Source organism: Peromyscus maniculatus, chromosome 8 (assembly GCF_049852395.1).
Source record: "Peromyscus maniculatus bairdii isolate BWxNUB_F1_BW_parent chromosome 8, HU_Pman_BW_mat_3.1, whole genome shotgun sequence".
Taxonomy (NCBI): domain Eukaryota; kingdom Metazoa; phylum Chordata; class Mammalia; order Rodentia; family Cricetidae; genus Peromyscus; species Peromyscus maniculatus.
In genome coordinates this window covers 60,683,105-60,699,332 of record NC_134859.1, presented here as the reverse complement: position 1 = coordinate 60,699,332, position 16,228 = coordinate 60,683,105, and the positions used below count along the sequence as shown (strand labels likewise).

Genomic DNA, 16,228 nt, shown 5'->3' with positions numbered 1-16,228 from the left:
CCATCAAGCCTTACAACCAGAATTCAGTCCCAGGCTTTACATGATAAGGAGAGAACTGATGCTCTTCTGACCACACACGCAACATGGCACATGTGCACACACTCTAAGTAAGTGTAAAAAGAAAAAAAAAATTAAAAACAGGCAGCAAACATGATTCAGTGGTTAAAAGCACTTGCTATGCAAGTATGAAAACCATGTAAAAGTTGGGTGTGATCCCAGATATGCCTAGAACCCTAGCACTGAGAGGGCAGAGATAGGAGACTCCCTGGAGTTTACTAGCCATCAACCTTAATGAATAACATGAGCTCCAGGTTCAGCAAGAGACCCTACCTATGGAACAAGGTGTGCTACAAAGACACCTGACATCCTCCTTGGGCTTCAGGGTATACTCAAGTGCACACATGCACATGCACACATAATACACCTCACAAGAGTATACACACAGAAATAATGAAGTCATGGAATCAGTGGTGACAGCTCACCTGCTGAAATTTACTCCCTGAAACATACATTGTAAAACCAAAGTTGCAGTGAGAAAAGGCACGTGCTGTGCAAGCCCGACCACCTGAGTTTGATCCCTGGAATCCACCTAAGGGTGGGTGGAAGGAGAGAACTGACTCCACACATTTGTCCTGACTGCCATTTGAGGGCCATGGCATGTGGGCCCACATATCAGGCACAGATATACATATATACACACAATAATAAATAAAATAAAAAGTTAAGCAGCATAGTCCTATCCAAAAAGACAACGTATTTGTTAGTTACAAAGGCCTTCAGTTTAGGCCGCAAGATCCAAACAGCAAAAGCAGCAGTGAGGGATCTAATAGCCGGAACCAAAACACAGTGCTGGAACACACGTTAATAGGGAGCCCCATGGTATAGGAAGTTGGGAGTTCCATTATCAATTGATACTTTCCAAGTTGTCCACAAAACAGCTAAAAAACTGAAAGGAAACAGGAAGATAAATGGAAATTTTAAATTAAACCCGTAAGAGTTGTACACAGTAGCTCATACCTGTAATCTAGTACCCAAAAGGCAGAGGCAGGAGGATTGTCATGAGTCAGAGCCCAGTGGGCTACAGTATGAAATACTGTTTCAAAAATCAATACAGCAAGCGAACACCAGACATGGTGTTCCACCAAGGAGGTGGAAGCAGGAAGGTCAAGAGTTCAGGGTCATTCTCAGCTACATACTGAGTTCAAGCCCAGCCTAGGCTACAGGAGACCATCTCCAACAAGAACAACAACAAAACCTGAGATGTTCTCCTATCCTACCATTTTTAACCGGTTCTTATTAGAAAACCATGCTTTCAACTTGAAGAATAAACAGAAAGGCCCTTCCCTAGTGTGCACCTACAAATGCTGCATGTTTACCTGTATTCCCAGGTAAACCAGTGTACCCCTCTCCCTAGTTATAACAAGGATTCTTTGCCCTCTTGCCTGGCTAATGCCTGTAGAAGTAACCATCTTAAATGCCTTCACCTGTCCTCCAGGTCTTGTGCCCTTCTCAGATTGTTAAGGATCTTTTTCAGTTCTTCAATTTATTTATCATCCATTCTTTTTTCTTTTTCTATTTTTACATGTGTGTATGTAGTGTATATATGTGTATGCATGCTTGCAAGTGGGTGTATGTTCTTGTGATGCTGGTGTCTGGAATCATCTTCAACTGTTCTTTTACCTTATTCAATGAAGCAAAGTCTCTCAAATCAAACCCAGAGCCTGTCAATATAACTAGTCTTGCTAGCCAGCTTGTTCTGGATTTCTCAAGACTCCACCTTCCAAGGCTGGAAGTACAGGCAGGCTGACATGTGCACCTGGCATTTCCCTGAATTATGGGTACTCCAACTCTAGTCCTAACACTTGTACAGCAAGTGCTTTGACCACGAAGCCATCTCCTCAGCCTTCACTCTGCTTTTAAAATCTTTTTCTACATTGTATTTATTTTGTGTGTGTGTGTGTGTGTGTGTATGTGTGTACCATGGCACATATGTGGAGGTCAGAGGACAATTAGTGAAAGTCAGTTCTCTCCTTCCACCATGTTGGTCCCAGGGCTCAAACTCAGGTTTCAAGATTTGGCTCCAAGCACCTTTACCCACTGCGCCATCATACCAACTGTCATTCTGTTCTTGTTCTGGAGAAAATGAGTCAGATCTCATTGTATCATTATTATCTAGCAAGATGCCTTCAAAAATAGTCTTTTCAGGGGCTAGGAATACAGTCCAATAATAGAAAGTGTTTGGCTAGCAAGCACACAACCCTGGGTTCCATCCCCAGCCCCCAAAAGAAGAAATAAATACTTTGATCCAATCCACTCCCCTCATCTTCAGTCATCTGTTATCGTCTGATTATCTTTACTCTGATGTCCTCTCCCACAGAATGACAAATGCAACAGGTCTAAAATTAACTCATTATCATGGTCTTAAAACCTGGTCTACCATTATATTCTACCATAAGAAACATACCACCATCTATTTGGTTTTATTTAGTGTAGGGGGAATAGTATTGTAGGATTTTGTTATTAATGTTTTTTGAGAGGGTTTAACGCTGTACTTACTATGTAATTCAGGATACCCTTAAATTTGTAGAAATTTTCCTCCTCCGCCTCCAGGTACAAGGCTTACAGGTGTGGCCACCTGGCACTACTCCCTCAATTTCTAAACTAGAAACCTAGGTGCCACTCTTGACTCCCTCTTCTCTCTGACCTCCCCATGTCTAATCAAGACCTTTGGATTTATTTCTTCCCATCTCTGAAATCATTTACTGGTTCAAATTCTTCTACAACTAACTTGAATTCCTCTCACTGAACAATGAACCGGACTCCTGCATTTCACCCCATATTCTTTCTCCCTAACCTTAGGAATCTACATTGAGCCAGGCATTTGCCTGGGACAGACTTATCATTCTCCTTTCCTTCCTCTTCTAGCTAACCTCTATCCGTTCTTCACACTTCAACTGACCAATGACTACTGTGCTCCCAGAAAATCAGGTACACGTCTCTAAACAAAGTTCATTACACTTAAGCCTAAGTACTTGCTCATTCCATTAGAATGCTACCCTGAAAACAAGGGGATAGTCCGGTGGCAGTGGTGGTGTATGCCTTTAATTCCACCACTTAGGAGGCAGAGGCAAATGGATCTCTGTGAGTTTGAGGCCAGCCTGGTCTACAGAGGGAGTTCCAGGACAGGAACTAAAACTACACAGAGAAACCCTGTCAGAAAGAAAAGAAAACAAGGGGATATGCTATTTTCTGTATCATTAGTGCTGGGCATACTCTAAGTCATAAGAGGTTACCTCATAAAAGGCTTGGGGGTAGCAAGATGGCTCAATGGTTAAAAGCACTGGCTGCTCTTGCTGAGGACCCAGGTTCAGTTCCCAGCACCCACAGTGGCTCAAATATCTCTTTAATTCCAAGTCCAGGGAATCTGACCCCATCTTCTGTCCTCCTCGGGCACCAGACTCTCATGTAGTACACAGACATACTGCAAGTAAAACATTCGTGAATAACATAAACAAATCTAAAAAAATCATAAATGGCTGGTGACAAAACAGATTAACCAACCTACCCATGATGCTTTAGTTCATACTCTAAATAGAAGGCCAACCAAGAAGGAAGCATTAAGTACAAAATCTCAGCAAATCCTCATACATATTGCTGATGCCCAACTCAAAGCAGCAAAACAATTTCTAATTCTACATTTACTAAATTCTACAGTGCCACATAGTGGTGAGTAAGGGAAGCACACACTAAAGATAAAGGGATCAGTGAGAACCAAGGAGGAATTAGGGAACCTAGAGTTGGTAGTAGTATTCTCCAGAGTAAGTGGGAAGGTGCTAGGCATGGGGGCTCACCCCTCTATGTCCAGCATTTGAGAGACTGAGGCAGGACGACTGTCACAAGTTAGAGACCAGTCTGGGCTACATAGTGAATACCAGGCAGGCCAGCCTGATATATAGAATGAGATCGTCTTTCTTTAAATAAATAGATAAATGTCTTAAAGCTGGGAGCTGTCTATGCCTTGGCCCCAGATTGTACAGAATTGTTTGACCTGGGGCAGCCAGACTTACTGAGCTAGTCTGGCTCACTACATCATTCTAAGGAACTTACATCACTGGGACTCAGGCTGCCCAGACCATTCTCCTGCTCAGAATCCTTCCCAGACTCAGTGCCCTGGGAGGACCGAGAATGGGATGGATGAATCCAGATCTCCAGGCGAGTAGTGTCATCCCCAACATGCCGGAAAGTAGACTTCTTTCCTTTACGCCACTGCTCAGGACTCAGTTCAAGTTCCTCATGCTGCTTCTTTTCCATCTGTTCAGCCTGTACAACAGACATACAAGCTCAGACTCTCTGAGGTCAGCCAACAAGAAAGCCCTCCATCATGTGTTTGTTGCCTAAAGACTATAAATGCTAAAGACTGCAACAGTACCAAAGTGACAGAGCATCATCATCTGTGTTGCCCAATAGGTGTTATTAGTTCTGTGAATGAGATGCGTGGAACAGGGACACTCAAAAGGCCCAGAAAGCTCTCCTAAAGATCTATTTCAGTGTCCTTCCTTCCTTCCTTCTTTCCTTTCTTTTTTTTTCTCCCTTGGTTTTTTGAGACAGGGTCTCTCTGTAGCTCTAGCTAAACTAGCTCCGTAGACCAGGCTGGCCTCGAACTTCAGAGATCCGCCTGCCTCTGCCTCCCAAATGCTGGGATTAAAGGCGTGCACCACCACAGCCTGGCTCAGTGTCCATTCTCTACAGGGGCTGACTGAGAAGTCACCAGTGAAGCCCAGTGAGACTATGTAAAGATGTCTTTTAGCCATCCCTAAACACTTTGGCACAGAGGGCGCTGCATTCTTCTAGGGAGGAACCAGTCCACCTGCATTCTTACTCACCTTTCGTTTAGTCTCTTCAAATAAACTCATGAGACTCTCCTTGGCCGTCAGGATAGGGTTGCTAGCTGCTAAACTGCGCATATAATAATATACAGCATCAAGCTTCCTCCTCTGTGGAAAAAAGCCAGAGACACTTGGTCAATTGACTTTCTTTTTTCTTCCTTTAAAAAAAAATACTGGCAATTGCTGGGCGGTAGTAGCACATGCCTTTTGATCCCAGCACTCAGGAGGCAAAGGCTGGTGCATCTCTGTGAGTTTGAGGCCAACCTGCTCTATAGAGCAAGTTCCAGGACAGTCAGGGTTATACAGAGAAATTCTGTCTTGAAAAACAAAAACCAACAACAAAAATACTGGTGATTGAACTTAGGGACTTGTACATGTGAGGCATATACCCTACCACTGAATAACCTTTTCTAGAAAATTTACTTTGGGCTGGGGCGGCGGCGGTGGTGGCGCTCGCCTTTAATCCCAGCACTTGGGAGGCAGAGGCAAGTGGATCTCTGTGAGTTCAAGACCAGCCTGGTCTACAGAATAAGTTCCAGGACAGCCAGAGCTACACAGAGGAACCCTGTGTCAAACAACAACATTATATATACACGCATACATATATGTGTACAGCAATTATGTTTTGTTTTTAGAGAATGTTCAACTCTCTTCACTTTGCTTATTGTTATTAGTCAGTATGCTCTAATGAAATCATGAATAAAATTAGGAGCTACAGAGACCCAGATTCAAACACTAGCTCATCCAGGATTTGACTGAGATTTTGGAAAAGTTAGGTGACAATCTTCCTAAGATCCCATATCCTCATTTTTTTTCTCTTTATTTATTTTATTTTATTTTTTTAAGACAAGGTCTCACTATGTAGTCCTGGCTGGCCTGGAACTCACTAATAGACCACATTGATTTTAAATGCACAGAGATCAACCTACCTCTGCCTCCTGAGTGCTGGGATTAAAGGGGTGTGCCAACATACCTAACCTAAAAAAATGTCATTATATGTATTTATTTAGTGGTGAGGGGAATGCCTAAGCCACAAGTGCATGAATCAGCACATTTGTGGAGGTCAGGGACAATTTTCAGGAGTCAGTTCTATTCTCAACCATGTGGGTCCCAAGGATTAAACTCAGGTAAGTCAGGCTTAGAGGTAAGCACTATTACCTACCTGATGAGCTGCCCTGCTGGCCCATCCTCACTTTTAATATCAGAATACTATTATTCTTATCATTATCCTTGAAGCAATGTCTTTAGATTTAGAGACAGCATCTATTATCTATAATGTGGTGATGATCACATGCCTTGAGCTTCTGTACATAATGAGGCCAGTTGTTAACAGTTTTTAAAATTAATAGGTATGTTGAATATTCTATGGACATTATTGAATAAACTCAGCAAATTAACACTTCATGCCTATTTTATAACCAATTGGGGAAAAGAATAAAGGAAGCTGCTAGGCATGATGACATGTTTTTAACCCCAGCAGAGGCAGGTAGATCTCTGTAAGTTGAGGGCAGCCTTTTCTACACAGCCAATTCCAGAACATCTAGAGCTATGTAGATAGAACATGTCTCAAACCAACAACAGCAACAAAAGGAAGCTGAGCATAGTAGCATGAACCTATAATCCCGGCCATTCTAGATGCAGCAACGGGAAGACTGAGCCCAGGTGTTCGAGGCCAGCGTAACAACATAACCAAGACCATACTTCAGAGAAAAGGCTGAAGAGTGGCTCAAAGTGGGGCTTAGGACACAGAGTTTCTGGATGCAATTTCACATGGGAGGGAGGTGGGGAGGGAGGGAGGGAGGGAGGGAGGGGGGGGGGAGGGGACGGGACGGGACGGGACGGGACGGGACGGAAGGAAAGAAGGCAGGCTGACAACAACAAAAGCACAAAGCAGAGTATCTGACTATCTTAGTATCTCTCCTACTTCATATACATTTTCACCATTCCCCATTAATACTTCAAAACGTGAAAAAAGAAAAAAACAACAACAATCTTCTTTCTCAGCATCTACTTACTCATTCTTCAAAACTTTTGGTTTTTTTGTCTCGTTTTGTTTTTCAAGACAGGGTTTCTCTGTGTAGCTTTGGTGCCTGTCCTGGATTTTGCTCTGTAGACCAGGCTGGCCTAGAACTTGCGGAAATCCGCCTGGCTTTGCCTCCCGAGTGCTGGGATTAAAGGCGTGCGCTACCGCCGCCCAGCTCAAAACTTTTATCTAGTATTTATCTAACATGGTTATTGGCCAGGTTTTAAGGTCAAATGCCTAAGTTTGAATTTGGTCCCACACTTATTAGATACTGTTAACCAAAAGAGATTTTCTTATTTGTAAAATGCTGATATTTGCACACATGTAATTCCCGTATTAAGTTTCACAATCCATACAGCTAGCACAACATCTAGAATATCATTATATTCAGTAGCTATTTTTAGTATTACTCCAATTCACACTAATCTCTGCTTATACCAATTCACTTCACTTGAAGCTATTTTATTGACTCTACTTTTCATATTTAAACATTTCTGAAACTGAGATAATACCTGAAATCAGTATTCACAACTGTGGCTGGAAGTAGTGACCCAGATCTGCCAAGGTGAAAAGACCAGAATTGTTCAAGATTTGCCAGGCAGTGGTGACACACACCTTTAACCCTAGCACTCAGGAAGTAGAGGCAGGTGGATCTCTGTGAGTCTGAAGCCAGCCTTGTCTACAAAGCGAGTTCTAGAACAACCAACACTACATAAAGAAACCCTGTCTTGAAAAAGAGAAGATTTTGTCTCAAAAAGAAACAATCACTGTGCCATATTATTTCTAATTTATTTCTTTTTAATTATGTGTGATATCATGTGCTGTAGAGAGGTAATGTACACATGAGCGCAGTAGCAGCAAACGGCAGAAGAAGACGTCAGAACCTCTGGAACTAGAGTGACAACAGGTTATAAACCATCAGATGCAGCTGCTGAGAATCAATCCTGATCTGCAAGAGCAGCAAAATCTCTTAACCCCTAGACCAGCAGTTCTCAGCCTATGGATCTCTACCACTTTGGGGGATGAATGACCCTTTCACAGGGTCCCATATCAGATATCCTGCATATCAGATAATTACATTACAATTCATAACAGTAGCGCCGGGCGTTGGTGGCGCACACCTTTAATCCCAGCACTTGGGAGGCAGAGCCAGGCGGATCTCTGTGAGTTCGAGGCCAGCATGGACTACCAAGTGTGTCCCAGGAAAGGCGCAAAGCTACACAGAGAAACCCTGTCTCGAAAAACCAAAAAAAAACAAAAAACAAAAAAACAAAAAACAATTCATAACAGTAGCAAAATTACAGTTGTGAAGTAGCAATGAGAGAAGTGTATTGTTGGGGGTCACCACAACATGAGGAACTGTATTAAAGGGTCACAGTGTTAGGAAGGTTAAGAACCCCTGCTCTAGGCCATCTCTCCTGCCCGTGTGCCATATGTATCTTAATTTGCAGTTGTTTTTTTTTTAAGTTTAACACAAAATAATTGGGTGTCTAACAATTAAAGAAGTTTGTCTTAGAGAAGAAACCACATCATTTATTTTATCACTTATGGCACCCTAAAAAGCACTACACACAAGCATGTTCTCAATAACTGAAATTCACTGAATGATTAGAGAAGACAGAAATGTTGAAAAATGTTAATAGATAAGAAAGATGTGAGGGAAACCAAGGGGGAAAAAAACTCGAAGGAAGCACTAATCTGGGTCCGAAGTCTGTGAAAGAAAAATAACAATTTAATCAGAAAGGCAAAACCCATGGAGGAAATGTAGCAAAGCTGTTTGAGCAACAAGCAATATGAAAAGGAAGTGAAGGACAGGATTTCTTTATCAATGGCATCAAGAAAAATTATTTAGGAATAAATTTAACAAAGGGATCCTAACACTTTTACTCTTAAAAAAAAAAAAAAAAACTACAAGACAGTGCTAAACAAAATTAAAGACCTAAGTAAACAAAGAGATATCTTGTTAGGACATTAGGAGATGAAAGTACTTCCCAAAGAAACCTACAAGTCCATTATTTAATCAAAATCCCAACAGCTGCTGCAGTACAAATACAAAAAGCTAATCCTAAAACCCATACAAACTTCTAAGGGACCTCACACAGTGAAAATAATCTTGAAAGAGCTGGAAGGCTAACATTTTCCAGATTTTTATCAGACACCTACAATAGTTAAAAGAATTATGGTACTGCTGTAAAGCAGACATGGACAAATAGAATAGAACTGACAACTTACAAATAAACTCATATATCAACTGGTTGTCAAGCTGCATTAAGACCTTTGTAATCTTAGTACTTGGGAAGGAAGACAAGAAGGATAAGGCATTCAAAATCACCCTCAGTTAAATGGTGAGTTCCAGGCCAATTGGGCTACATGAGGTCCTGTCTCAAATGCTGCCCTGCCTTAAAAAAGTATTAACACCATTCTAAGGAAATAGGATAGTGTCTTTAACATACAGAAATGTAGCTCTGCAGAGCACTTGTATAAGGCCCTGAAAGGACACTGTAATGGTTAATCTTGATGGGATTTGGAATAACCTAGTACATACACCTCTGGTCATGTCTGTGAGTATGCTTCCAGCAATGCTTAGTTGAGATAAAACTCATCCTGTATGTGGGTGTCACCATCCTATGAAAGGAGGTAAAAGTGTCCCCAAACTGAATGTAAAAAGGAAGAAGCCAGCAGAGTACCAACATTCACCCCGCTTTGCCCCTAACTGTGGACGCAATATAAGCAGCTCCTGCCACATCTTCTCTGCCACAATAGGCTATACCCTCAAACTATGATCAAATAAACCTTTCTCTCTTAAGTTGCCTCTTGTTACATTCTAGGACCTAAAATATCTGAAGAATTCATAAAACTCAAGGAAAAGGGTAGCTCAATTTTTAACATTTTTTTTGTTTTGTTTTGTTTTGTTTGAGACAGAGTTTCTGTGTAACAATCCTGGTGGTTATCTTGGAACTCACTCTGTAGACCAGGCTGGCCTTGAAGTCACAGACATCCACTTGCCTCTGCCTCCCAAGTGCTAGGATTAAAGGTGTGCACAACCACTGTCCAGCTGTTTTATGTGCATACATGCCTATGTACCATGTGTATGCCTGGCATCCTGCTGCAAAGATATTTGATCACACTGTGAACCCCAAGATTGTATTATTTACTGGAAAAACCTGTTTCTAGCTGTGGTGTGACTCAACTCTAGCACATATCTTTAATCCAAGAGCTTTCTGCTTGACTATTGTAAACAGAATTAAATAAAGTTGGGGCTGGAGAGATGGCTCAGAGGTTAAGAGCACTGACTGCTCTCCCAGAGGTCCTGAGTTCAATTCCCAGCAACCACATGGTAGCTCACAACCATCTATAATGAGATCTGGCGCTCTCTTCTGGTGTGCAGACATACATACAAATGGAACACTGTATACATAATAAATAAATAAATCTTTAAAAAAAATTAAATAAAGTCAACCCTAAGTCAAGAGATGGAGCAAGCAATCAGTTGACAGGAAGTGAACATAGGATTAAGAAAAAAACAGAGAGTAAGAGGGAGTCAGGAAGACTAGAGACACACAGGAAGTAGAAGGGAGGGACATTCAGTTTGAGTCTTGTTTGAGACAGCCTAGGAGAAGGCAGGAGGCTTCCAGGAGGCAGGCTGAGGAGGAGGGTCGGCTAGGTGCTTTCTCTGGCTCTCTGAGCTAGCAGGCTTTCACCTCAGCATCTGGCTCCCAAGTCTTTATTGGTAAAATCTAATGATTGAGATTTTGTTAAAAGCAACAGCACCCATGGATGATATAAGAGGGAACTGTAGTTAAAGATGGCTGAGAGCTGCCAAGTGGGTACTGGAAATTAAACTGGGTCTTGTGGAAAAGCAGCCAGTGTTCCTAACAACTGAGCCATTTCTGTAGCCTGATAATCCAATTTTAAAATGACAAAGGATTTCAATAGATGTTTCTCTAATAAAATGTAAATGGTCAATGAGCACACAAAAAGTTGAAAGGATTACATATATGTGTTTCAAGGCGAGAATGCTTTCCTAGTTAAGTATAAGGTCTTTCCCAAGAATTTATATGCAGTTCCTAGTTGATGAAGATTCTTTATCAGATTAGCCACTTGAAAAATACTCTTGTAAACAACCCTAAAGAAACGCAATGCATCACAAAAACAGAAGACAAAAATAACTTACGAAAGTAGAAAGAAAGCTAGTTGAAAAGAGGAACCAATAAAAAAGGGTTGGGCACAGAGGTTCCTGTCCATATCCCCAAACACTACAGAAGCAGGAGAACTGCTTCAAATCAACGTCAGCCTTGACTACATAGTGAGTCCAGGCCAGCCTAGACTCAGACTGAGACCTGTCTCAAAGAGAGCCCTATACAGTGGCATACATCTCTAAATCAGCACTCCTACACTGAGATGGGAGGAATGGTCAGAATTACCCAGAAGCTTGTGGGTTGGCTTGCAGAAATAAGAAACCACCAGACACCTCCTTTCTCAACAAGATGGAAGAGAATTGACTCCCTTAAGTTGTTCTTTACATACACGAAATCACTCGATTGTACTAACACAAATGCACCAAACATATGAAAACACACACAACTAAAATATTTAATGAAAAAAAAAAGAATGAGAAGGAGGTTTTTTTTCCTCCTAAGAGATGCTTTTTGTTGTTGTTGTTTTGAGATAAGGTTTCTCTGTGAAGCCCTGGCTCTGGTGGTAGTATGCTTATTTATCATACATAAAGTCCTAGGCTTGATCTCTAGCACCAGATAAAAAATGAGTATGGCAACACAAGCCTGTAATCACAGCACTGGGGAAGTAGAGGCAGAAGATCAGATTTAATGTCATTCTCAGCTATATGGCAAGTTCAAGGCCAGCCTGGGCTATGTGAAATCATGTATCACATTAAAAAAAAAAAAAAAAAAAGCCAACACAAAAACAAGAACAAGAGCCTGGTACAGTGGCACATGGCTTGCAATCCCAGCACTTGAGAGGTTTAGACAAGGATTGGCAGCCTGAGCAATATAGCAAAAATCCTGTCAAGAAAAGAAAATTAGGCAGAAAGAGGGGGAGGAAGGAAGGACCAGGGAGGGAGAGAAGGAGAGACTGTCTTTTTTTTGCTGATAATCACATTAGCTGCTTCTTGTCCTTGATATCTTAGTATCTACTGTTGCCCTCCCCCATCTTTTCCTCTCCCTGCAGCTTCCTGTCTGGAATCCTCTTAGCTCCCAAGGTCCATTTCTTCTGATTAGAACCACATTCAAAGGAAGTTGGTAAAATCTAGAAAGGTGTGACCAAGTGCTTACTGTGTGTTTACTAAACAGCCACTTTAGATGAAAATTTAGGAGTATTAGGAGATCTGGGGCCGGGTGGTGGTGGCACACGCCTTTCATCCCGGCATTCGGGGGGCAGAGCCAGGTGGGTCTCTGTGAGTTTGAGACCAACCTGGTCTACAGAGCAAGATCCAGGATAGGCACCAAAACTACATGGAAAAACCCTGTCTCGAAAAGAGAGAGAGAGAGAGAGAGAGAGAGAGAGAGAGAGAGAGAGAAAGAGAAAGAGAAAGAGAAAGAGAAAGAGAAAGAGAAAGAGAAAGAGAAAGAGAAAGAGAAAGATCTGGGCAAGCAGGGTATGGTGGCTCAACCTTTAATCCCAGCATTGGGAGACAGAGGCAGACAGCCTCTGTGAGTTTGAAGCCAGCCTGGTCTACAAATTGAGTTCCAGGCCAGCCAGAGCTACTCAATGAGACTCTGTTTCACAAAAGACTTCCAGGAAAAGAAATAATATCTGAATGCTGAGGACTGGCTGAGGCCCTTAAGGGAGGGAAGTAAGAGGGTCTTGTCTTCTTCCTAGAAAAGGAAACAAGGTAAGATGCAGAGTAACAAGCTGTTGCCTGGCTGCAGAATAATGTTCCTTTAGGAAATTAAATGCAGTAAAGTGGAGGTATGAACCAAGTCAACTAAAGTGTGGGATCCCCGACAACTCACCTCAAAGTAAGGGAGTCAGAGCCTGAAGAGATAGCTCAGTAGATAAAGACACTTGCTACCAGCCCTAATGACCCACATTTGAACCCCAAGACCCACATGGTGGTAGGAGAGAACCCACTCCTTCAAGCTGCTGTGATCTTCATATTCAGTGGCACTCACACACACACACACACACACACACACACACACACACACACACACACACACACCCCCCAAACAAACAAACAAATAAATAAATGTAAATAAAAAATAATAAAAGAGAAACAAACGAAGTGGTAGTAGAATATTATTTTTAAGGTGTGTTACTTTTGTTTATGTTGCATTTGTTTAACTCTGTGAAGCTGTGCTACTGTGCCTGTCTAAAACACCTGATGGTCTAATAACTGAATGGCCAATAGCAAGGCAGGAGAAAGGATAGATGGGGCTGGCAGACAGAGAGAATATATAGAAAGAGAAATCTGGGAGAAAGGAAAAGAGATAGAGGAGTGAAGGAGAGAGCAGCCAGAGGAGGAGGAGGACTCCAATCACCCAGCTACACAGCAAGCCACGGAGTAAAAGTAAGATACAGAAGAGAAAGAACAGGAAAAGCACAGAGGCAAAAGGTAGATGGGATAAGTTAAGTTACAGAAAGCTGGCTAGAAACAAAGCCAAGATAAGGCTGGGTATTCATAAATAAGCTAAAGCCTCTATGTGTGATTTATTTGGGAGTTGGATAGTTTGGCTCCCTAAAAGAGTAGAAAACAAACAATGACAAGGAGTCTGAGGATGAAAGACAAAAGAGGCTGTGCTTTGGGCTACAGGATCAGAAGAAATCAAACTCCCGAGGAGTTGATGCTATTAAAATTGTATCTTTCTTTTTCTTTTTCTTTTTTTTTTTTTTTTGGTTTTTCAAGACAGAGTTTCTCTTTGTAGTTTTGCGCCTTTCCTGGAACTCACTCTGTAGCCCAGGCTGGCCTCGAACTCACAGAGATCTGCCTGCCTCCCCCCTCCCCACCCAGTACTGGGATGAAAGGCGTGCACCACCACCACCTGGCTTCAAAATTGTATCTTAAGGGGCTAGAGATTGCTCATAGGTTAGGAATACCAGCTACTCTTGCAGAGGACCCAAGTTTTGATTCCCAGAACCCACAACAGTTTGTAACAAGTCCCAGAGGATCTAACACCCTCTTCTGGCCTCCAATGGCACTGCACACACATAGTGCACAAACATATAGGCAGGCAAAACATTAATATGCATAAAATAGAAAATGAAAAACAAATCCCTGTTTTAAGCTAGATATGATAGTACATGCCTTTCAGCCCAGTATCTGAGAAGAATGCAACTTCAAAGCCAGCCTGGGCTACCAAGTAAGACTCTGTTAAAAAATAAATCCAAGTACTCACTTCAGTAGCACATATGCAAAAACTGGAACAGAAGAGAGAAGATTAACATGGTCCCTGCATAAGGATGAAGCAGCCCATATTTTTAAAATAACAGACACATAAATGTGTACAGTGCTTGCTGCCAAGGCTGTCCATTAAGTTCAGTCCCTGGGATCTTCATGGTAAGATAGAAGCAACTCTCAACGCTATCTTCTGACCTCTACATGCATCCTTCACACACTAAATCAATCAACAGAAAAATGTAATAGTACAAATTTAATCAATAGTTTAAGAAACTCATGTGATAGGACATGCCTGTAATCTCAGCACTTGGTAGGCTGAATCAAAGATGACAATTTGAAGTCTGGGCTATGCAGTGAAACAAAATTCTAGCTCAAAAAAAGGAAACTGGCCAGACAGTGGTGACTCACGCCTTTAATCCCAGCACTTGGGAGACAGAGACAGGCGGAGCTCTGTGATTTTGAGGCCAGCTAGTCTACAGAGTAAGTTCCAGGACAGACTCCAAAGCTACAGAGAAATCCTGTCTCAAAAAACCACAAAAAGGGAGAAACTGCCTAGAAAACAGTTCCATTATCCATGGGATTTCTTACCGTATACACTGCCAGTAAAGCCAGTTGGTTATAGGGACGCCCATTCTTAGGAGCAATATGCTGGGCCTTCAGGTACCAACTAGAATAGAAAACAGAATGAAATGCTAACTCTTTATCAACTACTCTTTCCCAATCCATCCTCACAGCCCTTCTACTTAAGTCACAGACTAGAAAGTTAACCAGATATAGCCCTCGAGTGGTAAAGCACAATTAAAGGGACCGATGAAGAAATTAAGGACAACTGGCGCCGGGCGGTGGTGGCGCACGCCTTTAATCCCAGCACTCGGGAGGCAGAGCCAGGCGGATCTCTGTGAGTTCGAGGCCAGCCTGGGCTACCAAGTGAGTTCCAGGAAAGGCGCAAAGCTATACAGAGAAACCCTGTCTCGAAAAACCAAAAAAAAAAAAAAAAAAAAAAGAAATTAAGGACAACTGTAGGGCACTCCATATGGGAGGCAGCTCAAGTGGCTGGATGTCTTACAATGATTCACTTAAAGCCACACAGGGAAGAGAAATAATGAGCAAAGAGGTTTAAAAGTACCTGCGTGCCTTCCCATAGTTCGCTGTATCATTGGCTTGCTCCCGATACCTAGAGATATCTCCTTGGCAAATCATACAGCGTTGAGCACTGATCAAGGCATATTTTACCTACAGAATAGACAACAATTGGTTAGTAGGGTACCCAAGAAACACAATTCAATGCCAGAAGAAATGGATGGAATCTAAATGACACTGACAGTCCTCAAAACAGTCAAGTTTTCAACCTGATCCTGACTGCTAAAAAACCACCACCAAGATAAAACAAAATATACTGAGAAAATACAGCAGTCGAAGAGAGAGTGGTAATTCTTACTCTGAGTCCCACACAAATGGGAAAATGCACTTTGAAACTAAGAGTCAAACAATCTGTGTGGTCTCAAGGAAACTTTTGGAATGCCTGGAACTAGGTTTCCTCATCTGCATTTAATACAAATTTCAGGGCTGGAGACCAACTCAGTTGTTAAGAACACTTGTTGCTCTTGCAGAAGACCAAGGTTCAGTTCCCAGCATCCACATGGTAGCTCACTGACATCTGTAACTCGAGTTCCAAGCAATCTGATGCCCTCTTCCAACCTCAGTGAACATCAGGCACACATACATGGTATATAGGCATACATGCAGGCAAAACATTCATATACATAAAATAAATAAATCTAAAACTAAAAATTTAAAATACATATTGTAGGCACAATGGAGAGTTGGATCATAGGTAAAATATTTGCTACACAAACATGAAGACCTGCGTTTGGATCCCCAGCACTCACAGATAAGCTGAGCCTGGCCTCATGCACCTGTAGGTGGGGGAAGAGACCCAGAGGATGACTGGTACTTGCTGGA

The 16,228-nt window shown here is 42.0% G+C and overlaps 1 protein-coding gene and 1 pseudogene across 5 annotated transcripts in view; one reads left to right on the top strand and one right to left on the bottom strand.

The window, feature by feature from the left end:
- Window positions 1–16,228, bottom strand: part of Smg6 (SMG6 nonsense mediated mRNA decay factor) — a 253,280-nt gene that overhangs the window by 227,835 nt on the left and 9,217 nt on the right. For all 5 annotated transcript variants that reach the window (XM_006977374.4, XM_015996166.3, XM_015996165.3 and 2 more), the window contains exons 5-8: window positions 15,393–15,499; window positions 14,855–14,933; window positions 4,884–4,994; window positions 4,108–4,320 (exon numbers count right to left, since the gene is read on the bottom strand). In XM_006977374.4, the coding sequence (XP_006977436.2) occupies window positions 4,108–4,320; window positions 4,884–4,994; window positions 14,855–14,933; window positions 15,393–15,499 (510 nt within the window). The remainder of the gene's footprint in view (window positions 1–4,107; window positions 4,321–4,883; window positions 4,995–14,854; window positions 14,934–15,392; window positions 15,500–16,228) is intronic.
- On the top strand, window positions 14,257–14,348 carry LOC121831873 (U6 spliceosomal RNA; annotated as a pseudogene).